The 25,366-nt window shown below is 47.6% G+C and overlaps 1 protein-coding gene across 4 annotated transcripts in view; it reads left to right on the top strand.

Moving 5' to 3' along the window:
- The first annotated feature begins 780 nt into the window (after nucleotides 1-780).
- Nucleotides 781-25,366, top strand: part of ECSCR (endothelial cell surface expressed chemotaxis and apoptosis regulator) — a 47,108-nt gene continuing 22,522 nt past the window's right edge. For all 4 annotated transcript variants that reach the window (XM_075131382.1, XM_048861270.2, XM_048861269.2 and 1 more), the window contains exons 1-2: nucleotides 781-892; nucleotides 24,670-24,714. In XM_075131382.1, coding sequence (XP_074987483.1) covers nucleotides 835-892; nucleotides 24,670-24,714 — 103 coding nt within the window. In that variant the 5' untranslated portion in view covers nucleotides 781-834. The remainder of the gene's footprint in view (nucleotides 893-24,669; nucleotides 24,715-25,366) is intronic.

Below are 25,366 nucleotides of genomic sequence, written 5' to 3'. Positions count from 1 at the left end.
CGCTGTAGCCAAAAGGGCTAATGTGATCCTGGAATCTCGAGTGGGAGCACAGAGGTTTTCACCTTGGTATTTGGCACTGCTGGAATCCCATGTCCAGTTCTGGTGCCCACAGTTCAAGTAGGATGCTGATAAATTGTGGAGGATTCAGAGAAGAGCCATGAGAATGATTAAGGAATAGACAACATGCTTTATAGTGACAGACTTAAGGAACTCAATCTATTTAGCTTGACAAAGAGGTGACTTGATTACAGTTTATAACCCTCAGGTGGGGGATCGTTGGGGAGACTTTCTCCTACAATAGCCTTTACCCCAGCAGTGGGTGCTCGCACCCATGATGGGCACTTTTCCCATACACAGTCACCCTCTGAGATAAGCAGCAGAAGTAAATTACTCAAGGCTAACGTCAGAGGCAGGATTAGAACACAGGACCTCCAGGCTGCTAGCCTTGTGCTTAGCCCACTAGGTAACACCACCAAAGCACTGGTATTGTTGTTACACAAATAGATACCATAAAGAAGCTATGTAAGCACACAGCAAACTGGGCCCGCTGTGTACATTTATTGCTGTTCACCTCCAGCCTGAGAAGAGTTCCCTGACAAAAATGCTGCCAAGGTTTCCTTTGCATTCAGTAAACTATGTCTCATATCCTTTTAAACCATAATGGGCGAAAACAGAGTTCCATGGCATGAGCTCTCCTGTGGATTCAGTCTGTTTCCTTCTATTATTTAACAGGAAGTTCCAAAAGAATCAACCCAGGCCAGCAAATTTCTCCTCGCACCTCTTTCACTCACAGTATGGATAGAGCAGGCTGTGCAGGCACAAGTTACCGAGAAGATGCTGGCCCTGAATATCCATCTGCTCTTGTGGGTATTTGGCTGCGTTCATTTTATAGGTAAGGCAATTAAATCACACTGCAGAGGGGAGGGGCAGATTTTAAAAAGAGGTTGGCTCCCATTTAGGCAGCTACAAGAAGTGTCTGTCTTTTCAAATGTTCCCAACCCCCAGCAGGTCCAATTGAAAATCTCAGAATCTGTTTAAGTGCTTATATTGGGAGATCAGCTCTTTAGAAAATCTGGCCATGTTAGCACTTCTAAAGTTTATTTCAGAGGGATCACACTGGGATAAAAGAACGCCTATCTTGTGATAACGTAGGGACATTGAGGTGGTTTATAGTATTTAATACACCACTTTGGTATAGAGATAGTTGCTAGAACTACTGCATTTTGAAATGTGCAAAATATTATTGTCCTGTAAAGTATTTTGCCCCTTCCTCTTGATTGTTCATTTCCTTTAGCTGTAAATACAAATAATGTAGGGCTGTGGACAAAACACTGAAATAAGAACATGAATCCCCATCCTTATCCAACTGAAGTTTTGGAAGCAGACAGAGATTTAATATTCCAGATTTTAACTGTTTGTTAACACCTGATGTTTGGATGCAGGGGCAGAGCAAGTGTTAATCCAGAGTCAGCGATTAATGTTTTGAAGTGTGGCCTGCTGCTTTTCCCTTTGTTGTAGGCAAGCGGGGCGTGCGTTGTATTGACAGAGTGTGGAGTAGCTGTGTTTGTTTCTCTATTTAACTGGAGGCAGTAGAAGGGACTGCAAAGTTACTTACTGCTGTTTCTATAATAAAAAAAAACAAACTCTTCCTGCATTTTTTGGATGAGAGGTTTTTCTTATATAACGAAACCATATGAAAAGTTGTCCATGAGGCCGAGGAATTGCGGTGTGGTGAGAATAGGGTTTACAGCATGCAGATCAGAAAGCCGAGAATAAGCCTGTGCAGGTCACACAGAATAATGCTATTGACTCTTCAGTTGCTAGCTGTTCATTTATCATGTCATTCTCAGGAGCAAGAGCCTATGTCTTTGAAATTATATCCAGATGATGACTAGACCAAATTCATTCCAGATGTAACACCCCTGGCTTCAGGGGAAGAAGGGATTTTTGCCCAGTAACTAGGTAAATGATTTTAACCGAATTAGAGGGGTTCCTTAGTATGCTATTAAGCTTTCTAGCAGTTCTGGAGAAGTTGGCCTCTCAGCAACAATGCTGGTTATTCCACAGAAACCTCTCCTGTGGCTTGACAGACCTGCCGTGTCACCCAGCTCTCCAGCTGCATTTTGGATCCCTTGGCTGGTATTTAAACTCAAATCCACCTGCCTGTTTACTTCTCTCCAGAAGGCCTGTATTCTTGGACTACCTCCCCGGGCTTATCCACCGTGTTGGGAGGCACTCTGGCCGAGTAGGTAGGGGCCTCAATTAAGTCAGGACACCTGAGTTCTAGTCCTGTCACCTTAGGTAAATCTCTGTGCTGGTTTCCCTTTGTCTGTTTAACGAGTACACTCATTTTAAGTTTGTAGGGTTTACTGTAGGATTCAGTTACGGCCTCTGGTCAGCAGCCGGCCATTTAATATGTTGGCATATTTTGTCTCACTCTGTTATTCTTCCATTGATATGACCGTTCAGAATGTAACTCTTCCGGCTTGTCAGTTTTAATTTCAGAGCAAATTCATACGGATGTGTGTGCTGCACTTTATTTCAGTTCCCTCGCAGCTGGTGAAAGGGTCTCTGTGTGACGGCTGTATGAGGCTTAGCGCAAATGGCAGAGGACTGAGAGCAGTGCTGTTTGTCATCAGATACTCATCAGCTTGCAGGGGGCAGCTCAGTTCTGCTTTTGAAACAAAGATACCACAGAAGAGCTGTATGTACCAGTATAGGAGGGTGGGAATACCATGGGGAGAGAGACTGTGCTTAGCATGTCACAAGAGTATATAACTAAAAAGTCCTGGGAGGACGTGAAAGAAGATCAGGAAAAAATTCCTAGCAGTGAAATGTATTAGATGGTGGCCTATGCTCCTGAGGAGAAATGGTGGCAACCCCATTGCATGGGCCATTGCAAACTGGGCTGAACAGTCTGGGGAACAATATGTTGCTGGCCAAGGGAGCAGTGTGGGGGACAGGAGGAGTTAAAGCTAGTTTTAGGCTATGTCTACACTACAACCTAGGGCTGTGGTTCCCCTTCTCGTGTACATAGACATATTTGTGCTAGTTCTCATCGAGCTAGCGTGGGCGTAAATAGCAGTTGTCATAAATATAAAGGGAAGGGTAAACACCTTTTAAATCCCTCCTGGCCAAAGGAAAAACCCTTTCACCTATAAAGGGTTAAGAAGCTAAGACAACCTCGCTGGCACCTGACCAAAATGACCAATGAGGAGACAAGATACTTTCAAAGCTGGAGGGGGGGGAAACAAAGGTTCTCTCTGTCTGTGTGATGCTTTTGCCGGGACCAGAGCAGGAATGCAGGTCAGAACTCCTGTAAAGAGTTAGTAAGCAATCTAGTTAGAGATGCGTTAGATTCTGTTTTGTTTAAATGGCTGATAAAATAAGTTGTGCTGGATGGAATGTATATTCCTGTTTTTGTGTCTTTTTGTAACTTAAGGTTTTGCCTAGAGGGATTCTCTGTTTTGAATCTGATTACCCTGTAAGGTATTTATCATCCTGATTTTACAGAGGTGATTCTTTTACTTTTTCTTTAATTAAAATTCTTCTTAAGAACCTGATTGCTTTTTCATTGTTCTTAAGATCCAAGGGTTTGGGTCTGTGCTCACCTATGCAAATTGGTGAGGATTTTTATCAAGCCTTCCCCAGGAAAGGGGGTGTAGGGCTTGGGTGGATTTTGGGGGGGAAAGACGTTTCCAAGCAGGCTCTTTCCCTGTTATATTTGTTAGACGCTTGGTGGTGGCAGCAATAAGGTCCAGGGACAAAAGGTAAAATAGTTTGTACCATGCCAAGTAGGTATCAACTGGTTTTACCATGTTTGTACTTGGCATGGCTCAGCCATGCCTCTGCTCCTGCCACCCTTCCTCCTGCAGCTAGTAGGGTTACCACGTGGCTGGTATTTGACCAGCCTGGCCATTTTTTTATGGATTTGCCAGTTACCAGAAAAATAATTTAATCTGCCAGGTTTTCTTTTCCGTGGGTCTAGAGATTTACATTATTATCACAATGCACTGGGGTATCGAATGTTCAAAGTGTCTATATCCAGCTAAAGGTGCTGCAGTGTTCCCACTTCTGTAGTTTAAGTGATAACAGATCTAAACTGTTGAAAATACAGCAGCTGGCTGCCCACCAACACGCAAGCGCACGGTGCAGGTGTGTGAGAGAGGGTTTGAGTCACAGGAGAGTGAGGAGACGTGCAATGTTACCAGTCTCGTCTATATCTAAGATCTCTCTAGAAACTATAAGTGGCTGTTGAAAGGGCGGGGATCACAGAGTTGCCTTGTGGTTGGGGTTGTGGCGGGCCTGACTTGCGGGTGGGTGCATTTCAAAGGTGGTAACTCTAGCAGCTACACTGGCTGGCGCACTGAGAGTTCGTGCGAGTATGTCTGTGTATGCGCCAGGGGAATCACAGCCCGGCTCATAGTATAGTGTCCCACTGGCAGGTGCCTTAGCTCACTGCACTGCCAAGGGGGACCACATTCAGATCCCAGCTGTTGCTCTCCAAAGCTGCTGCAGAGGCCTTCTCTGCCTCCTGGGTGGGAGCTCCCAGGGTTATTCCCTGGCCATCATCATGACCCACAGGCCTCGAACGTGAGTCCACAGGAGCAGCCACGCTGCAACCCTCCACTTGGCAGCCTGCTGACCCGGGACCCATGAAGCCCAGCCCCAGTTTGAGGCTCCGCCCCTCATACCCCCTTGGCAGAGTCCCAGAGCAGCCATTGGACTGCTGGCCCTATTTAAGCCAGCAACAGGAATGGAAAGCTGTCAGAACAACTGGGATCATAGAATCATAGAATATCAGGGTTGGAAGGGACCTCAGGAGGTCATCTAGTCCAACCCCCTGCTCAAAGCAGGACCAATCCCCAACTAACCCAATCCCTGCTCAAAGCAGGACCAATCCACCCTACTCTGGACTGTGTACCTTGTGCCTCCTGCTTCCCCGGCTTGACTTCCTGGCATCCTGACCTGGTTTGGCTCTGAACCTCTGACTTATGGGTCTGATCTCTGGTTTGTCTCCTGCCTCTGACCTCCTGGTATCCCAACTCAGTTTGACTCTGGTTACCGACTTGTAGTTCTGATCTCCAGTCTCTCTTTGGCTTCTGACCTCCCAGTATTCTGAGCCAGCTGACTCCCAACTTTGGACTCCAACTCCAACCACTATGTCTGGCTGTCCACAACCCAGCCCTAACAGCCACCCCCTTTGACCAACACAGCAAGATCCTCCTCCACTCCTTGACCAAAAAAGCCAGGCCAGTCTGACGTGTAGAAGGAAGGGGGAGGGTGAAAAACAGGAGGATCCCAGGAGAACCACCTTCCAAAAAGTTTGCTTACTAAGCAGATCTTCCTGAACTAGTCTAGCTCCCGCCCACACATAATTACAGTACATGCTTCAAGTTCCCCAGAGGACTCTTCAGGGAGCTTCTGAAAACTGTTAGCAACGACCTGCAGGCTGTGCATCCAGGAATCCTGTTGTGTCACGGTAGCTGAGTCAGCAGCAGGTGTCCTTACGGGAAATAGTTCCAGTAACTGAATACCAGCACATCTCTGCTTTGAAAGTGGATCTTTGCTGTAACCCCAAGCCCGGAGCTGGCAGAAGGACTATGTCCTGTACACACCATAAGCAAGAGGCATCACTGCTGAGGCTTAGCCTCAGGGCCAGGTGGTCCAACCTCTAAGATTTGCTGGCTGTAAACCACGGGTGGACAAACTTTGTGGCCTGAGGCCACATTGGAGTTGCAAAACTGTATGGAGGGCCGGGTAGGGAAGGCTGTGCCTCCCCAAACAGCCTGGCCCCTGCCCCTCCCACTTACTGCCCCCCTCAGGATCCCCAACCCATCCAATCCCCCCTGCTCCTTGTCCCCTGACCGCCCCCTCCGAGGACTCCCCACCCCTAACCACTCCCCTGGGACCCCACCCCCTTTCCAAGCCCCCCTGTCCCCTGACTGTCCCGATCCCTATCCACACCCCTGGACTCCGATGCCTATCCAACCCACCCTGTTCCCCGTCCCCTGACCCATCCAATGGCCCCTGGTGTTTATCCCCTGACTTCCCCATCCTGGGAACCGCCACCCCTAACCACCCCCCCCCCGGGACCCCAGCCCCTATTCAACCCCCCCCCCCGCTCCCTCTCCCCTGACTACCCCCCCGGGTGTCCTTGCACCTTATCCAACCCCACAGCTCCCCACACCTTTACCATGCCACTCAGAGCGGCAAGACTGGCAGCCGTGCTGCCCGGCCACAGCCAGCCATGCCACCGTGCTGCCCAGAGTGCTGGCGGCATGGCGAGCTGGGACAGCAGGGGAGGGGCTGGGGCTAGCCTCCCCAGCTGGGAGCTCAGGGGCCGGGCAGGATGGTTCCGCGGGCTGGATATGGTCCGCAGGCCGTAGGTTGCCCACCTCTGCTGTAAACCATGCAAGAGACTGGCTGGGACAAGCTTAACTCGGCTGCTGCTGTCTTGGTGAGATGGACCCCCCGCCCCTTTGGCTCATGTGGTAGAGCTGCTGCTTATGAACTAGGAGGGTCCTGGCTGCAGCCTTGCTGGCAATAACGTGCAGGGTATGCACTAAGGGCACACACAGATGGCTTGGCAGAGGGGTTAAATCCAGCCTAGTGTCTGAGCACCACATGCCTGTGGTAGTCTTCAAGGTTAAGGACAACATGGTGACATTCAGGGATCAGAGCCGAGAACACAAGAGTGGCAGAGATCTCTTAGATCTCATCTCCAGTGCAGGATTGTTTCCTCTAGCTAGACAGTGCTTTGACCAAGGGAGAGCACGTGGCCTTTCCAGGTCCATCTGCATCTCTGTCTAGCATCTCTAGCCTAGGAAGGCTGCGGGTGCTTGGTACACCAGACTGCGTCTTGCAGTAGTTGTGAGATGACCACACTTTTCAAGCACTTGGCCACCTGGCCTCCAGCCCTATACCTCGCCGGGCAGCCACGTGGCTAGTTGTAGGGTTTGATGCACTGCTCAGCTCCTGCGTTTAGGGGGGTGCTTCCATCTTTACACTGATGTTCTGGTGAATAGTTTTATTTTTGGATTAGACCCAGCAATTGTGTGGGGCAGTCAAGTGACTGGGGCGCTCTGATCCAGTAGCAGTGAAGGAAGAGGCATGGAATGTCACAACAAGAATTCTCATCCAAGATTCCCCAGAGTCTGGGGGTTTCCAGGCTGGGGGACTGGTCCAGGCCCATCTTGACAAGAAACAAGCGTGGCCTGCAGAGCCCTGGGACTCTACCATTGCACATGTGCTAGAGATGCAGACTGGGGCACGGAACTGGCTGCTACTGGAGTGACATCCACAGGAGCAAAGGTCCTCAAGCAACAGGAGAAATCATAGATCACTTTCTTGGGGTTGTGTGGCCCTAAAGCTAATGGCTGGGAATTACAGACCCAGTAACTGGAATGTTTAGCCCATTTTATGTTTATGTTTACACCATCTGTCAGGGGTGTACAGACCCATCCTACCACGGGAACTAAGGGGTTAACGGGCAGGTTAGACATATCCAGCTGGGGGATAAGAGGCTGCAGCTCAGAGGAGAGGGCAGGCTACTAGAGACCCAAGGTACAGAGAGGAGCCACCCTGAGCAACAACCTGGCAGGAAGTCAGACCCTCACCAAGGGAGAATCAGAGAATGTGAGTCTGCAAAGGGCCTATGCGAGAGGGGAGATGGGAGGCAGCAAGGAATTGTGGGGAGCTGGTCCCAGCTTCTTAACGTAGGGTCCTGGGACTGGAACTCGGGGGGGGATTCCCTTGCCAGCACACCCCCAGCAAAGGGGATAGTAAAATCCAGAGGACACTGCAGGGGCCTGAGATTATTGGGCTCCAGTGTATCAGACTTCTTACTGCCCTGGAAGGGGAGACTATAAATAACCTGGTTGCAGTCATAGGAGGAATCTCCTCTGGCATGGAGACAAATGATTGTGGGTGGGGTGTGGGAAACTGAGGCAGGGTCACTGTGATGATGTGTGTGCACTGTGGTGAGAGGGTGCTGGCTGGCAAAGGCACCTCTGGACAGTACTTGAAAGGCCTGGATTGAACTTTTGGGTTAGAGAGCTGGGTGGAACTTTGCATGAGTCACCTGTGCGCTGACACTTGGCTTCTCATGGGCAGCGCATTCATCGTACTCCCCAGGCAGGCCAAGCAGCAGGAAGCAAAGAGGCCTGGCAGCCTTGCAGACCAGCCAGCCTGAACAGTAGGAGCAGTGTGTGCCCCCACCCCAGCAGCAGCCGTAAGGTGAGCCTGGGGAAGGTGACAGTGAATCCTTTGTCTCCGTGATGTGGAACAGGAAGCTAGTAACCTGGATGACTGGACTTGCCCCCTGCCTTCTCCCCCTTCCTCCTGCCTTTGCCTAATCCCAATGTAAGGGACCACAGCACAGCTATGTCCCAGCACATTCCTTAGTGCAGGCAGACTGAGGCTGCTCTCAGATGGAAGCCGGTGAAAGTGTTTACACAACTTCCCAGGGAGTGAAATGGATGAGTTCAGACAGGCCTGCTTCATCAGATACTTTCCCTTCCTCCCTCAGCTTTGGCCAGGAAGAACAGGGTGCTCAAGAAATGAAAGGGAAAGGAATTGGAATTACAAAAATCCACCCTGCACCATCTCCCTGCCCAAACCCAAACCCTAACCCTAACCCTAAGGGTGGGAGTTAATGCTGAGCCAGGCAAAATAAAATGAGGGGAAAAAAACAAACGCAAGTCTCCAGGAGAGAGCACAATGTATGTTTTCCCTGTAACATGCTGCAGCAGCTCTGAGAACAAAATGGCAGCCAGCCCTGATGCCAGCAGACTCCTTTGAAATTTAAAAGTGCAGTACAAAGAGAAAGTTTTGTACAAAATAACTAGTAGCTGAAAACCTGTATTATTGCACTGGTGTAGCAACTGGGCCAAGTAATCCACCATGTGTGCAGTCTCCCTCATAGAACCAATGAAACTGTTGCATGAAAATTAGCCGTAAAGAGGCTGATTGGTTGAGTACCTCTAATATCACAAGAGTCTAGAAAAACAACAAGGAGTGCGGTGGCACCTTAAAGACTAACAGATTTATTTGGGCATAAGCTTTCATGGGTAAAAATCCCACTTCTTCAGATGCATGGTTTTTTACCCATGAAAGCTTATGCCCAAATAAATCTGTTAGTCTTTAAGGTGCCACTGGACTCCTTGTTGTTTTTGTGGATACAGACTAACACAGCTACTCCCTGATACTTGACAACGGTCTAGGACTCTTGGCACAGCCTAGATACATGCCTTGCTGCAACTGTACACCGCAAAGGTGTAATTCATAAAGTCAAAATGGCTGAGAACTTAAAAACTGGACCGTACCAGACCATGAAATCCTGGTGATTGACCCTGGGGATAATCTGAACAAAGAGTGCTCTCAGACATGCTTGTACCCGTTCTATCGCTTCACCCTGAGTCAACAGACAGTCCAGACTTCAGAATGACACACAGACAGGTGACAATCCTGGAATCTTATTAGCTAGAAATGCACCCTTTTCGGAGTGAACAGTGTCAGAACCCTGCACGATAGCTCTGTTCGTGGATAACGCTTGGGTTAGACAATAGCCATCAGCTAGCTAGGCTGGAAGCCTGCAGTGGGTTTCTGGTCCCAGCCTGAACAGAAGTTTTTCTCAGCCTATTTCACTCAAGCATGGCAAGCAGCAGATCCTTCCCCAGGCCAATCCCAGACAGACCCAAGAGGCCGAGAGCACCACTGCCATGGAAACCTAGAGCAAACACACCATTTTCCAAACAGAGGTGTCCTTAGGAAACTGGAAGCACTAGTAGGGCAGGGGATCTCCTGGCAGCAGCCAGGGACCTATTCTGAGGACACTGCTTCACAGAACGGATCTGTTTTGCTTGGACAGCTGACAATGTTAAGGAATGTTGGCATGGGGCGGACAAACGCAGGAGGCAGCTCTCCTAGGCCCAGACTTGAGGTTGGCGCTGGAGGGAAGCACATGCCCATGATTCACTGCTAGCTACTTGACTCAATGGAATTGGCAAAACAGGATTAAACAAATACCGTAACATGACTGTCCCGTCCCACACGTGCCACTTCCCCGCATTGTTTGGCTTTCGGCTTGCTGCTTTTTTTTTTTTTTTCTTCTTTTTTTTTTTTTAAGAGTCAAATGGTTTTTAATTGACTTCCCATAGAACACTGATCTGTCTCCAGTATGAGCAGCTAGAAAGCAAACCCAGTGAGTAGTGAACAAATGAGAACCAACCAGCCCACTGCTAGGAACATGGAGTTGTGGTTAAAGCTCTTGATTGGGACTCAGGAGATCAGGGCTCAATTCTTGCCTCTGCTGTCAACTTACTGTGTGACCTTGGGCGAGTCACTTGATCTCTCTAGGTCTCAGCCCCCTGTCTGGGAACTGGGGACAATACTTCTTCCTTTCCCCTCTGCACGTTCTGCGTTAGATGGCAGACTCCTTGGGGCTAGCACTTTCTCTTACGATGTGTGTAGAACCGTAGAAAGGTAGGACTGGAAGGGACCTCGACAGGTCACTAGTCCAGTCCCCTGCACTGAGGCAGGACTAAGTAGAACATTCATGACAGATGTTTGTCTAACCTATTCTTAAAAAGCTCCAGTGATGGAGATTCCACAACCTCCCTGGGCAATTTGTTCCGGAGCTTAACTACCCTGTCAGGAAGATTTTCCTAATGTCTAACCTGAATCTCCCTTGCTGCAATTTAAGCCCATTGCTTCGTGTCTTCTTCTCAGTGGATAAGAAGAATAACTTAGCACCCGTCTCTTTATAACAACTTTTATGTACTTGAAAACTGTTATCGTGACCCCCCTCAGTCTTCTCCTCTCCAGACTGAACAACCCATTTTTTTTTCCCAATCTTTTCTTGTAGGTCAGGCTTTCTAGACCTTTAATCATTTTTTTGTTGTTGTTGCTGTCCTGTGGACTTTCCCCAATTCGTCCACATCTTTCCACAGTATGGTGCCCAGAACAGGACACAGTACTCCAGCTGAGGCCTTATCAGCGCGGCGTAGAGCGGAAGAATTACATCTCGTGTCTTACTTAAAACATTCCTGCGAATACAACCCAGAATGATGCTCACTTTTTTTTTCTTTTGCACAACACGATTACATTGTTGACTCCTATTTAGTTCTAGTGGATCATAAACCCGCAGATCCTTTCTGCAGTACTACTTCCTAGGCAGTCATTGCCTCTAATTTTTCCTATCCATGTGCAGAATGAATTTTGTTATGTGCACCAATATGGAGCTGATGTGTGGCAGGGATGGGGCTGAAGGGTTTGGCGTGTGGGAGGGGTCTCAGGGATGGGGCAGAGGGTTAAGGTGTGGGGGGTGAGAGCTCCAGCTGGGGGTGCGGGCTGGGGATGAGGGGTTTGGGGTTCAGGCTGCCCCGGAGCTGGATCAGTTTAAACTCAGGCTGTGTATAGAAAAATTCTTTTCTCTGCTTGTCTCTGAAACCCCAGTATGAACTAGTCTCTGCAAGCTCCCCCAGCTGACTGTACTTCTCTGGAGTTGTTTACAGCCTGAATGATTCCTGCAATCAGCTCCCATTCTGTTTAATGCCTGGAGGAGCTGTGGTAGCCCTCCTTCCCATAGAATTATAGGACTAGGAGGGACCTCGAGAGGTCATCTAGTCCAGTCCCCTGCACTCGTGGCAGGACTAAGTATTATCTAGACCAGAGGTTCTCAAACTGTGGTCTGTGGACCACCAGTGGTCCACGAGCTCCCTTCAGGTGATCCGCAGATGGCTCTCTCTGAGGTGTGCGGCTGTACACAAGAGAATGAAGGGCCACCCACCTAATTAATGGAGCCACGCATGGAGAAGATGCACATGTACAGTGAGGTGGTGGCCTTGGGGGAATAAGGGATAGGTGGGAGGGGGCAGTGGGGTGAGAAGAGTGGGTGGGGGGAATTTGGGACATGCCAGGCTGCGGCAGCCAGAGAAAGAGGCGACTTTCCCCAGCTCCAGGGCTGTGGCTGCCAGGGAGAGACGGCCTTCCTTCCCAGCCTCATCTCTGTGGCTGCTGTGGTGGGGGAGAGAGGGCACATCCATCACTTTAGAAAGATAAGACTACTGATATTAAAATATGAGTTGTGTGCTTTTATTTGTAGGACAAAAAAAAATTTTTTTTTTTATATAGCACTTTTATCCAAAGTGCATGACAATAGTTAGCTAACGATACAAACATTTGGAAAGATCATTAAGTGGTCCGCAGGAAAAAAAGTGACAACCACTGATTTAGACCATCCCTGACAGGTGTTTGTCTAACCTGCTCTTAAAAAATCTCCAATGATGGAGATTCCACAACCTCCCTGGGCAATTTATTCCAGTGCTTAACCACCCTGGAGTTGCCTACAATCCATGGCCCTTAGTGATTTATAAACTTAAAACAATATGGTCCCCCAAGTCTAAGATCCTGCATGTGGTTTCACTTGCTGTGACAGATATTAACTACAAAAATTATATACAGGATTCCACCCATCAAATTAAATTCTACTTAGCAGAATCTCCACCTGCAGCTTCAATGAGAGAGAGGATTTTCCCTCATTGCCATCATAAACTGTTCTTTACTGTTACTGTGTGCTGTTTAGCAGCTGCTATGTTTCACCCAAGGAGTGCATATCAACATTTTTGAAAATTGGGTCACTTAAGTGGCTAAATAATTTAGAAAGTGTTGTAGCAACCAGGCAAGGTACTAACAAACTTCAACAGGACTTTATTTTTAAAGTGGAAACCTCTTTACCAAGCTGCTGCTGCACCCTCGCTAGCTCTCACTCCGCCTCCTCAACTTCCCCCTTCCCGCTTCCTGTCTCCTGTCCTTTCAGACTCCCAACAGCCCGTGCTCCCAGTTCTAATAATTACAAGCAGCATCTAAACACCACATTCCCTCCTCTCTTAAGAAACTCTCCCAATAAAATAAACATTCTTGTTCTAATCACAGGAACAAATATGAAACAAGACACTATACTGTTGGCAGAAATATTACACTGAAAACACTGTAGATATTACATAACATAGTCTCTAGTCCAGACAGGTGGTCGTCTGGGTCTGACAGGCAGTCTCTCAAGCCCTGGTTCCAGTATAATGTCTTGTTGTGTTGATACTACGGTGAAGTCATCCAATGCAGACTGGGTGTTCGCCTAATCTCCTCTTGGTGCATAGGCAGGTGCAAGATAAGAAGCATTCCATACCTGCCCATCAGAAAGTCGATAGATGTAAAGTCCCTTCTTCTCTGATTTTAAGAGGAGCTGTGAATTTATGGTCCCCTTTACGTAAAATTCCAGATTTTCGTATTCTAACAAAGGAACCACACTCAAACTTTGGTTCCTTAGCAGCCTACCGCTTGTCTGTGAAAGCCTTCTACTTTGCTTGGTTCTGTTCAACTGTTTTTCTCACATCATCCTCGATTGGGGCATCAGGTCATGCCTTTAACAATCCAGCAATGTTCAGTTTAGTATTCATCTGTTTCCCATGCAGTAACTCTGCGGGTGATCTTTGCATTGTGGCATGTTGTGTAGCTCAGTATGCCTGCAAGAAATCAGTAGTGAAGGTTATACACAATCACCCTTCCAGTTTAGCCGTTTGCAAACTCTCTTTCAAACTTCTGTTAAACTGTTTGATTTCCCCATTGGCTTGAGGGTAATATAGGGATGACCTTCTGTGTAAAATGTTCCCCTCTGCTAGAAAAGTTTCAAACTCCAGGGAAGTAAATTGACTACCATTATCTGAAACCAGTTCTTTGGGGTTACCTTCCCTGCTAAAAACTGGAGAGAGGAACTTAATTACTGTAGCAGAAGAGATTTGCAATGTAAACACTACCTCAGGCCATTTACTGAAATAGTCTATTAAAGTGATGGCATAACAGCAGTCACTTCATAGAATATCAGGGTTGGAAGGGACCTCAGGAGGTCATCTAGTCCAACCCCCTGCTCAAAGCAGGACCAATCCCCAATTTTTGCCCCAGATCCCTAAATGGCCCCCTCAAGGATTGAACTCACAACCCTGGGTTTAGCAGGCCAATGCTCAAACCACTGAGCTATCTTGGAGCAGCATCAAAGGGTCCGTTAATGTCAATCACCACTTTTTCCCATGCAGATTCAGGAAGAGGAACAGGCTGTAATGGAAGGGTACGTGTCACAATGGAAGGGTACATTGGCCACCAATACAGATCCCATAGTCGTTGTTTGGTTCTGACACTTCCTTGATGAGTATCATGTGCCAGGTGTTTGAGTTTTGACTGTAATTCTTCTGGCACAAGTCACCAGTGTGTACCTCATAGCACACAGCCATCAAGCAAAGAAAATTCATCCCGAACCCTAAAATAAGGCCGCAAAACTGGGTCAAGGTTTTTAGGGTTACTGGGCCATCTCTTTGTCAGAAATTCCTGTCGTTTTTGTTGAATTGGACACGCTGAACAAGCAGCTTGAAATTGTTCTTTTGTAACTGCAGTAAGAGTGCTTGTAATAAGCGCAGCTACTACATCCTCATCCTCCGGTGGACCATCTGGTGAAGGCAAAGACAGGTGAAAAAGGCAATCAGCTACGACATTTTGGTTTCCAGGCTTATATTCCAGTTCATAATTGAAAGAGTAGTCTTGCAGACCATCTAGCAAAACAATATCCTGCTCTTCCCAGTCCTTTAGTAGTGAGCAACGTCATCAAAGGGCTGTGGTCTGTGCGCAACTTGAATGTGTGGCCCCACAGGTAAGTTCTCCATTTTTCAGTAGCCCAGACACAAGCAAGTGCTTCTTTTTCAACTGTAGAATATTTTCTCTCAGCAATACTTAGTGTCCTTGAAGCAAATGCAACAGTCCTCTCTGTGTTGTCCTCATGAAGTTGTGTGAGGACAGCCCCAAGTCCATAATCAGAAGCATCAGTAGTTACAATTCTGGGTAATGCAGGAGTGAATAGTGCAAGTACTGGACTATGTACAATCAAGTCTTTCACCGTTTCAAAACTAGCTTGTGCATCCGTTGTCCACACGCAGGTTGAACTTCTCCATAGTAATTCTCGTAATGGTTCAATGACAGAAGCATAATTGGGAATGAATTTTGCATACCAGGAGGTAAGACCTAAGAAGGAACGTGATAAAGAAAAGAACCAGAAAACAACCCTGTAATCATGTAAAGCTAGGCTTCTGTCTTTTTTCTATGCTTATCTGTCCTTTCCCTATGTTTATGGGTAGAAAGAATTTGAACTATGTGTAACCTGTACTCCCCGTTTCGGGAAGGAATTCCTTATACAGATGGGCCTCCATGTTCATACCTCAGGACTCAGACCAACAGGGGTTGACCGGTTTGAACTGGAAGAGATATCACAAAGTATGTTGAACCAAGCTATAAAAGCTCTACCTTGTTCTTTGTTCTGGGCTTCACCATATTCCTCTGTGTAGGAATTGGTGAGCCCTTCAGCTGTCGTACTTGTTAGCATTAAAGTGCCTCATTTTATCTAAGAGTCCTGACTCTGTGTTTGTTTGGCTAATACAGAAGTCCAGGGAAGGCTACCCTCCCAACCCTAGACGGGAGGGAAACCCTTTTTCCCTAACAAACGTAAGGTTTGCAAATCTGTTGGAGGAGGAGCATTTGAAATTGCCAGGATATGATCTGGATCAGGATTTTAGTCCAGCCTGTGAAATTGTATGCCCCAGAAAGGAGAGTTCAGTTTGTCTAAATTTGCATTTGGACATATTGAGCTTGAGGCCTGCTTTGCTGATGCAGTTTAGTACAGACTGCGGGTTGTCATGCTCCTCAGAAGTATTTCCAAACATGATAATATCATCCAGATAGCACTGAACTCCACGTTGATTCTTCAGAATCAATGACATCATTTTTTTGGAAGGCACTTGGGGCTGATGCAAGACCGTACGGAACATGGTTAAAACGAAATAGCCCCTCATGTTTAATAAATGCTGTGAGGTCTCTGCTATCTTCATGCAACATAACCTGGTAGTATGCGGTCTCCAAATCAAGAGTGGAAAACATCTTTGCTCCACGGAGTTCTGCAAATACTTCTTCTGTGTGAGGAAGAGGATGGCTGTCAATCACAATAGCTTTATTTGGCTCCCTTAAGTCCACACAAAGCCTCCACCCTTCTTCTGCGTCACTACTATAGGTGAAACTATTCCGAGGAGTCAATCTCTTCAATAATGTCCTTTTGAACAAGTTTTCTAAGTTCCTCTGAAACAGCTTCCCTGACTGAAAATGGTAAGCGCCATAACTTCTGTTGTACAGGCATCACATTATTCCATATTTTAACTTTATGCAGAAACCCATAAGCACAGCCAAGTTTCTCCTCAACCTGGTGTTGGGTCCCAGCTGAAACTGGTGTGTATACTGCAAGAGTGCTTTGCTGAGGAAGATCAATTCATCCATTAACTACCCTGAGATTTAAAGCAGCCAATAAATCTCTGCCACGGATAGGAGTGCCTTTGTGGACAATGAAGAACTCTGCAGTTACACAGCAATCACCAAAAGTAACTATTGCTGGCAGGCAGCCATGTACTAGAATATGTTTTTTTCAGATAGCACACCAAGTGGAGTTTGGGTTCAGTAAGAGACACATCTTTAAAGTAATGCAAATAGATGGAATCCGGTAGTAATAGATACTGCTGAGCCAGTGTCCAACATTAGCTGAATAGAGTGTGATTTGCCTGAGGGTACGGCGGAAACGTTTACAGTGCACTTTATTTGTTCTGGAATATGTGCAGTAGTGATTATGTCCATGCTCAGCACAGTAACATCTGGTATTGTAACTGCATGCACCTGTTGATTGAACTGGCTGCTGCGAAATACTTTAGCAAAATGCCCAATCTTTTTGCAATGATTGCACTGAACTACTTTTGCTGGACATCCTGTGTAGCTTGCAAGGTATTGTGAGGATCCACAACGAAAGCATACTTTTACTGTATTTTGAATTTGCTGATTCAGTGGTTTTCCATTAGTTTTCCTCTTGTAATCATTTGTCTGCAGCGATAGTGAACTTTTCTGCAAAGGAGTCATAGCCCAGACTGTGCCTCCTGTATCCATGCTCATTATTTTGGCTTCAGCTGTAGCTGACTCAATCTGGGTAGCAATGGTTATTGCTTTTTCTAGTGTAAGTTGTGGTTCTAGAAGTACACGTTCTCTTACAAGAAGCATGGTTGTTTTCTCAATGAGCTGGTCTCTAATCATCTCATCTGCCATATTCCCAAAGTCACAAGTTACAATCAAACTCCTCAGGGAAACAATATACTGCATTATAGTCTCCCCTGTTTTCTGCTGATGCTAGCAAAATCTGTAGCAATTAGCTACTACATTCACTTTTGGCACAAAATTCTTTAATGCAGAGAGTGCAGTCTCATATTTATCATCTGCAAGGGGAAAAGTGTAAAATATACGCTGCCCTTCTGCTCCAAGGCAGTGGATTAGCATAGCACGCTTTCTTACTTCAGAAATCTCTGTAGCACTGATTGCAAGCAGATAAGTCTCAAACATATGGATCCAGGCAGTACAAGCAATTGGAGGCTCAGCTGGGCTTTGCAGAAAGGGTGCAGGTGGGTTCAGAGGCAGAAGATCCATCCTCAGCACCAAAATGTTGTAGCAACCAGGCAAGGTACTAACAAATTTCAACAGGACTTTAAAAATAAAAGTGGAAACCTCTTTACCAAGCTGCTGCTGCACCCTTGGTAGCTCTCGCTCCGCCTTCTTAACTTCCCACTCCCCTTCCTGTTTCCTGTCCTTTCAGATTCCCAACAGCCAGTGCTCCCAGTTCTAATAATTACAAGCGGCATCTAAACATCACAGAAGCCTAAATTTAGGCTCGTAATTAGGAAAATCTTGGCTCAAGTGCTTTGAAAGACTGAGATGAAAGATCAAAGTATTATTTGATGATTCCACTCTCTTCTCTGGAAGCATGTACTCTGTACCTCATAAAAAACAAAGGGGGGGTGTGGATCTCGGGGCAGAGGGCCGCTAGAAGGTAACATAGGCCCTGTACTTACCATTTACAGAGCAGAGTGGGGGGGAGAATAGGAGAGCTCTCTGCACACTGAGAAAGGAAGGATTTCACCCCATCCCCAAACAGGCAAGAATCAGGCCAGGAGAGGGGCTGCTTATGTGACTCCAGTGGCATAACACCCTATATGTGTGATGCCAAGGCACAGGGTGTTACACAGCCCTCCTGCGGCAATGGGATGGAGTTCTGTCCCTCCAACCCCATACAGTTTGCCCTCATAAAGCCCAGCTCTGCGTCTTTTTATGGGTGACATGAATTTCCCCCCATGAGGAATCCAGCAATCTGCTAGCATGTGTCACTGAGCAGTGGCCTTCTGGGGCCTGATTCAAAGCCCAGTGAAGTCAAGGGAAAGATCAGGCCTCTGGTCCTGAAGAAGAAAATGAACCACAGCTGTTTGTTAAGTTCCTGCCACTGACTGTAACCTTCTTAAAGAGATCAAGTGCCTCTCTTTATGCTGCAGCAGAGCAGCTGGGAAATATGCCTGAGAGCAAAAACTCTTGAAACATCTGAAGTTCCAAAAATAAAAACCGACCGGGAATATCTAAAACCCACCACATCATTGTTTTAACGTGTGTGTGTGTGTATCTCTCTCTCTCTCTGTATATATATATATAGAATCCAAAATTCTCCTGCCTCTGGGCTAAAAAAAGTGCTCCATGAGTGAGGGAGGTGACATGTCTGTAGCCCTCTGGGAAGCCTGGATCACTGTTATCAGGACTTTCCTGTTACAGCAGGGCCAGAAACTGCAATATTTCCCGTCATGACTCACTCAGCAGCCTCCCATCCCCCACCTAAAACTGCACCATTTAACCGTAAATCACTCCAGCCTCAAAAAAAAGGGTAATTGGGCAGCACTTAAATTCAGTGGCAAGTCATTTGAATTGCTCTGAGGTTTATTGTAATTGCAGCCCTGCTGGAGGCGACCTACCTATTATTGTTACTTACTTCTATTTCAGTAGTGCCTAAGGCTGTTTTCGAGGGTTGGGACTGTGGTGTGATTGAGAGGCATTCTCCAAACACATAGAAGAATGTGTTGTATGACCCGAGTCACTCCGCCCCACCCCCTGCAGCGTACAACACGCACATTCTTTGTCAGCATTATTCCCCTCCCCGCACACAAGGATTCACCACGTGGCAAGCCTGGCAACAGTGAGCCTGGATGCTTGGCATTTCCTTTAAACATACCCTTTGTGTCTCACTCCCATGCGTCGTTTGGGCCAGCTTTCATTGGGCCGGCTTCCCTGCCTCAGGGTTTAGTTGTCTATCTTGGGGTACGTGCACTCGAGATGGAAATTAAACCTTAGCTCCAGTGTAGACATAGCTGTAGGTATGACTTGATTAGCATATAAATACTTTCCCCAGGAGAGAATACTGGGTACTAAAGGGCTCTTTAATCTAGAGGAGAAAGGCAGAACAAACAAGTCGGGACATTAAAGGCAAATTCAAATTAGAAATAAAGCACACATTTTCAGTGGCAGGCTTACAATGGTGCCAATGGCACTGTGGTGCTGGGCCCACACTTAGAAGGGGCCCCGGCCCCCGGATAGTGTCCCTGATCCCCGCTACGCCTGCACTCTGCCCTGAGGCCCCACCCACCGCTTGCTCCTCTCCTGCTCCTCTCACCTGTGCGAGTGGCAGGCAGGGCCTCAAGGGGAAGAGGTTGAGCATGGGCGGAGCCTTGGGGAAGACACCAAGCAGGGGCAAGGCCTTGGGGCAGAGCATGGGCAGGGCTTCAGGGGGCGGGGGGAAGAAGCTGAACAAAGGTGGGGCCTCTGAGTGGAGCGTGGGTGGGGCCTTTGGGGGCCAGGCCACGGTCCAGGCACCAGAGCCCACAAAAGATTCATCAGGCCCTGCACATTTTTAATGTGAGGTTGATTTAACCATTGGAACAAACTACAAAGGAAAGGGGCAGATTCTCCATCTTGAAGACTTCTCAACAAGACAGGCTGCCTTACTGGCGTAGATGCTTTATTCAAACTCAAGTTATTGGGCTCAGTGCAGGAGTAGCTGGATGGAAGTCTCTGGTCTGTGTTACACGGGAGGTCCGACTAGATCTAATGGTCCCTTCTATGGATCTCTGCCCTCCCCCTGGCAGACCACTCGTCATGACTCCCTGTCTGAGTGCATGGTACTTCCATCAGGTAGTAGGGCTGATCAGCCCACTGCTCAACAGGTCAGCTGACTGGATGAAAAATCCCATTGTGTCTTTCCTGCTTTAAAGGGCCAGCTCCTAAGTGAGGCCAGGAGCCTGGCTAGCTCAGTCTCACTGGTGTTCTGCAGTCGTCAATCTTACAAAGGTCTCTGGGAACTCTCAAGCCCTTCACTGACCTTCCTTTAACTAAAAAGAAAAGGAGTACTTGTGGCACTTTAGAGACTAACCAATTTATTTGAGCATAAGCTTTCGTGAGCTACAGCTCACTTCATCGGATGCATACTGTGGAAAATACAGCAGATGTTTGTTTTTATACACACAAATCATGAAAAAATGGGTGTTTATCACTACAAAAGGTTCTATTCAACTGGGCTGAAAACTGTATACATCAATTGCCAACTCAGAAGCCAATTCTCTTAAAAGTGCATTAGGCCCCAGCTAAGCTGTCTGGAAGTTACCAAGCATAAACAATAGCTATTGTAGAAATTCCAGGTGCTTGGAGTGACACGCATGCTCTAAAAAATATGGCTTAATCTAAAAAAGCAAATGCGATGTTACAGGCAGTTAGTCCTCCAGGCAGGGTGACAGAATGGTGCCCTCGGTTTGGAAAAGTGATAGTTTGGGGAAAGAAGAGCTATTTGTTTTTGGGGAAATTTCTGTGGTACATTTGCAGCAGAGTATTTTTCAGGTAAGATATTTACAAACCCTGATGTTTAGGGCATTAATATTGCATCAATGCTTGTTAAGAGGTGTGGGAGGGATTGTGGCCCAGCAGCTGTTGTCAGTGCAGACTAACTTCCACTGAGATTGACGCAAATTGTTTTGCAGCCATGGAACGGAAAAGCAGGGGAGTATTTTCTGGGTAAGGGTGTTTTGTTGGGAGAAACTTTAGCTGGAAAGAAAACTATGGCTTAATATTATTCATCGAATTGTACGTGCTGTTACGCTCCTCATCTGGCTGGGATACTTTTAAAATGACTTTGAAAAAAACCTTCTAGCTGAGGAACTTCCATCTGAAAAATATGTACTAAGCATAAATTCCCAGGGGCCACACAAGCACAATCCAGTGGCTGGAAGTTGAAGCTAGACAAATTCAGACTGGAAATACAGTGTACATTTTGAACAGTGGGGGTAATTAACCATTGGAACAACTTACCAAGGGTCATGTTAGATGTTTTTCTAAAAGATCTGCTCTGGTTCAACCAGGAATCAGTCCAGGGAAGTTCTTTGGCCTGTGCTATACATGAGGTCAGACGGATGGTCCCTTCTGGCCTTGTAAACTATGAAAGCCCCATAAGCTTGGGTTCAGCAGGGCCAGGGTGTGATTTCACATCCACACCCACTAGTACTGCCCTGTATGGGTATCACTTCCATTACTCCCTTGCATGAGCTACTTGTGGGAGATCAGGGTCTGCTTGGCTACTGCTCCCTTCCCATGCAGGTGGGCGAGGGGGGGTATGCTGGTGGGGAAGGGGACTGACCAGAACTTTGACTCCACTCCTACCCCTAGGGGCTGGTCAGAGAGTTGTGCTGCTGTGGAGGAGATATTAATCTGCGGCAGGCATAGGCAGGGTCAGAATAATGGATAAGCAAACTAGGCACGTGCCTATGGCCCAAATTAATGGGGGTTGCCTACATTTTAAAAATGTAGTTATTTTATTTAACTGATGCAGATTTGCATGCAAAGTGAAAGACCGTCACTCCCCTGGATGAATGGCATTGTGACCTTGTAAAGCTGTTCAAATGTGCAGTTTCAGAGTAGCAGCCGTGTTAGTCTGTATTCTCAGAAAGAAAAGGAGTACTAGTGGCACCTTAGAGACTAACCAATCGGCACCAGTGGATGAGTGGGCAGATAATTCTTACTCACAGCTGAGACTCACTTTGCCTTTTCCAACCCTGCCAAGGAGAGGGGAGGGGACTGAGTAAAGAAACCACTTCCTCCTCCAACCAGATAGGGGCCCAGGCATGTGTGTCTGCCTAGGGCCCAGCGATGGGTTAATCTGGCCCTGGATATAGGCTGATTTATCGCTTCTCTCCACGGGCAAAGGGAGAACCAAATGTGAGGTCCAAGCCTCCAAAACGATTTCTCTGGCCTGTCTGAAAGGGATTGGGTGGTCTTAATTATTCAGTGATGACAATGGGTCAAATTTTCAGAAGGGCCTAAATCCCATTTTTAAATAGAATTTAGGCCTGCCCCTGGGGCCTAAATGCCATTGACTTTAGGGTCCTAAATCACTTAGGTACTTTGGGTCAAATTTTCAAATGTGCCCAGCACTGTACAAAGCTCAAAAATGCAGTCAGCCCCAGTATCACCAACCCTAAACTTTCAAAACTCACAAGTTAGACCCCTCCAAGATCATGAGATTATCTTAAAAATCACAAGATTGCAAAATAAATAGAGTTGGAGTTCTTTTGTTTGCCTTCTGAGCCTCTAGGGCAGTGGTGGGCAACCTACAGCCCACGGGTCACATGCAGCCTGTCAGGATAATCCGCTGGCAGGCTGCGAGACACTTTGTTTACATTTGCACGGCCGCCCGCAGCACCCAGTGGCTCTCTGCATTGGCCGGGAATGGCGACCTGCGGCCACTGGGCGCTGCGGGCGGCCGTGCAAATGTAAACAAACTGTCTGGCGTCCCACCAGCAGATTATCCTGACGGGCAACATGCAGCCCGCGGGCCACAGATTGCCCACCCCTGTTCTAGGGTACATTCAAGTGTCATTTTCAAGCATCTTCCCACAATCAGGAGGGCTAGATTTTTTTTTTTTTTTTTTTTTTGTCAAATGAAAGGAGATTCTCATGTAAGCACAAGTGTCCAGGAGCTGGAGTGTGAATGAAAAAGCAAACACCTAACGGACAGTGCAGAGAGGCCAGGCACCCTGGGGAATCCAGGGAAGGGACTCATGGTAAAATTGTTAGTTAATTATTATTACGTCTGAACTCACATTTTGGGGGCATTGTGGAAGGTCAGTTCCTAGCGAACAGGTGTGCACATCGCCGAATCCTGCACTCAGTCCATGCTCTCTGGGCTGTTATAATTCACCGGGCTCCAACCAGCGGGAACAACGTCAGTAATGTGGTTTGCAGAGAGACGATACAAGAACAAGGTGTCAGCTGCCCGTTTGTCGGGCTACTCTCTGGCTTTCAGCCACGGGACCTGCATGGGAGGAGAGGCCCAACGTTTTCATTCTATAACCATGCTTTGGCAGAGGAATTATGGAAGGGATCATTATCATTCCTTCTGTATTTTTCCGTGTGTGTGTGTGTGCGTGCGTGCGTGCGCGCATATGAGTGCTTAACGATAATCCTGGGATATGCTCCGTCTGTGTGTAATAGCAACCACGGTGGGATACGCTCTGTGTGAGCACACAGACACGTATGTGCCTGAGAACAGCAACGCTAGGGTACATCCTGGGCTTGCACTGTGAGGACAGAGCCTGTGTCGTGATGGGGCTGATTCAACCTCTGGGCGCTGTCTCTCGGCACCTGCAAAACAGTTTTCACCTGAGTATTGAAGAACTGACCTGGAACAATGGGTGCAAAGTCTCTATGGCCTTGGCCTGTTTCAGGTTATATTACGTGCAATGATACTGCCGTGCATGGGACTGATTGGAGCTGTAGGAGCCTAAGGATCACTTCCCCTGCAGGATTCACTGCTCTTAGAGCTATATGTGACTACTCCCTCCAACTTCTTCTACTTCTCTGGTCTGGTGGGAGGCCAGGTTGTGCCTAGAGAACAGGGAAGGGGAGATAGGACTCCTGGGTTGCAGTCCTGCCTCTGCCACTGAGCTGATGGGGGTTTTGATCATGAGCAAGACATTCCAGCTGTAGACAGTTCCCTGGCTATGGCGGTGCAAAGCAGCTGTAACCTTAGTTACACCCAAGGAGACGGTGCTTGTGTGAGGAAAGGAGCATTGGCTAGGGTGAATAGGGGATGTGCTGCTCCACTGCCTCCCATCTACAGAGCCTCACTGGGAACTAGACTCACTCCCCTAGCAGAAACCCAGAGGGTGGGGAATGGGGATGAGAACAAGGGATGAAGCACTCCTTTGGGAATAGGGAGGGGCGAGGTATTCCTGGCTGCACCCGCTTCGCCAGACCTGATCCACAGAATGCCCCACAGGCTATGAGGCTGCTCTTTGCCTAGGCAGTTGGGGGCTTTCCCACCTACACAGAGCCAGGTGCCTAGGGGTGAATTTATAGAGACCTGTTACAAATGGAGCCAGAATGGCCTGAAGAAAAGGAGTACTTGTGGCACCTTAGAGACTAACCAATTTATTTGAGCATGAGCTTTCGTGAGCTACAGCTAAGTGAGCTGTAGCTCACGAAAGCTCATGCTCAAATAAATTGGTTAGTCTCTAAGGTGCCACAAGTACTCCTTTTCTTTTTGCGAATACAGACTAACACGGCTGTTCCTCTGAAACCTGTCAGAATGGCCTGAGGGGCTCTGCCAAAAGAAATTCCCTCCCTGCCAGCCTCAAGGAAAATACCAGCCCATTGTTTCATTGACAAGCTGCCTTTTTTCTCTTTCAGATGCTGAGAACATAAATGCATCTCTCACTGAAGGAGGCCCAGCAGGTAAAAAACAAATCATCCTAGGATCTCAGCCCCTCCCTCTTCATATGTGTCTCTTAGAACAGTCACTAACTAGAGAATAGCTGGGATTATGCTTTAGGATGAAATTCACTCCTGGCTGCAGGGGCAATATAAGGTCCCCAGCATAGTGGGGTACTTCTGCTATCCAAGGGGCAGGCACATGGAGGTGGACTGGCTCCCCCTCCACCAACCCCACCCCACCCCACCCCGCCTGTGGTGGAGCTGAGCTCTGCACCAACTCCACCAAGCCCACCATGTAGAATGTGGGGAGGGATGGGGGCATAGCCATTGGGAGCCCAACTGGAGGGGTGGAGAGTCTGTCAAAGAGCTATATTACTTGAACTGCCCCCACATGCAGGATCCATCCCCTGTCCCCACGTAGGTTCCTACTTACACTGCCTTTGTGCTGAGGCACGGAAGGCATCATAGTGAACAATCTGGCCCTCAGTTTGCAAACCGAGGGCCTGGCTTTCAAGGGAGTACAGTGCCCAGCAGCTCCCATTGCGACAGTCAGCATGCCAGGCATGTCAGAAACCCTAGCCCTGGCTGTAGGTGATGGGCTCACCTGAAAATCCAGCATTAAGACCCAGATCCTCAGAGGAATTTAGGTACCTAACTTTCATGGAAACCAATG

This window comes from Caretta caretta, chromosome 8 (assembly GCF_965140235.1).
Source record: "Caretta caretta isolate rCarCar2 chromosome 8, rCarCar1.hap1, whole genome shotgun sequence".
NCBI lineage: Eukaryota > Metazoa > Chordata > Testudines > Cheloniidae > Caretta > Caretta caretta.
This window is presented reverse-complemented; position numbering and strand designations above follow the sequence as displayed.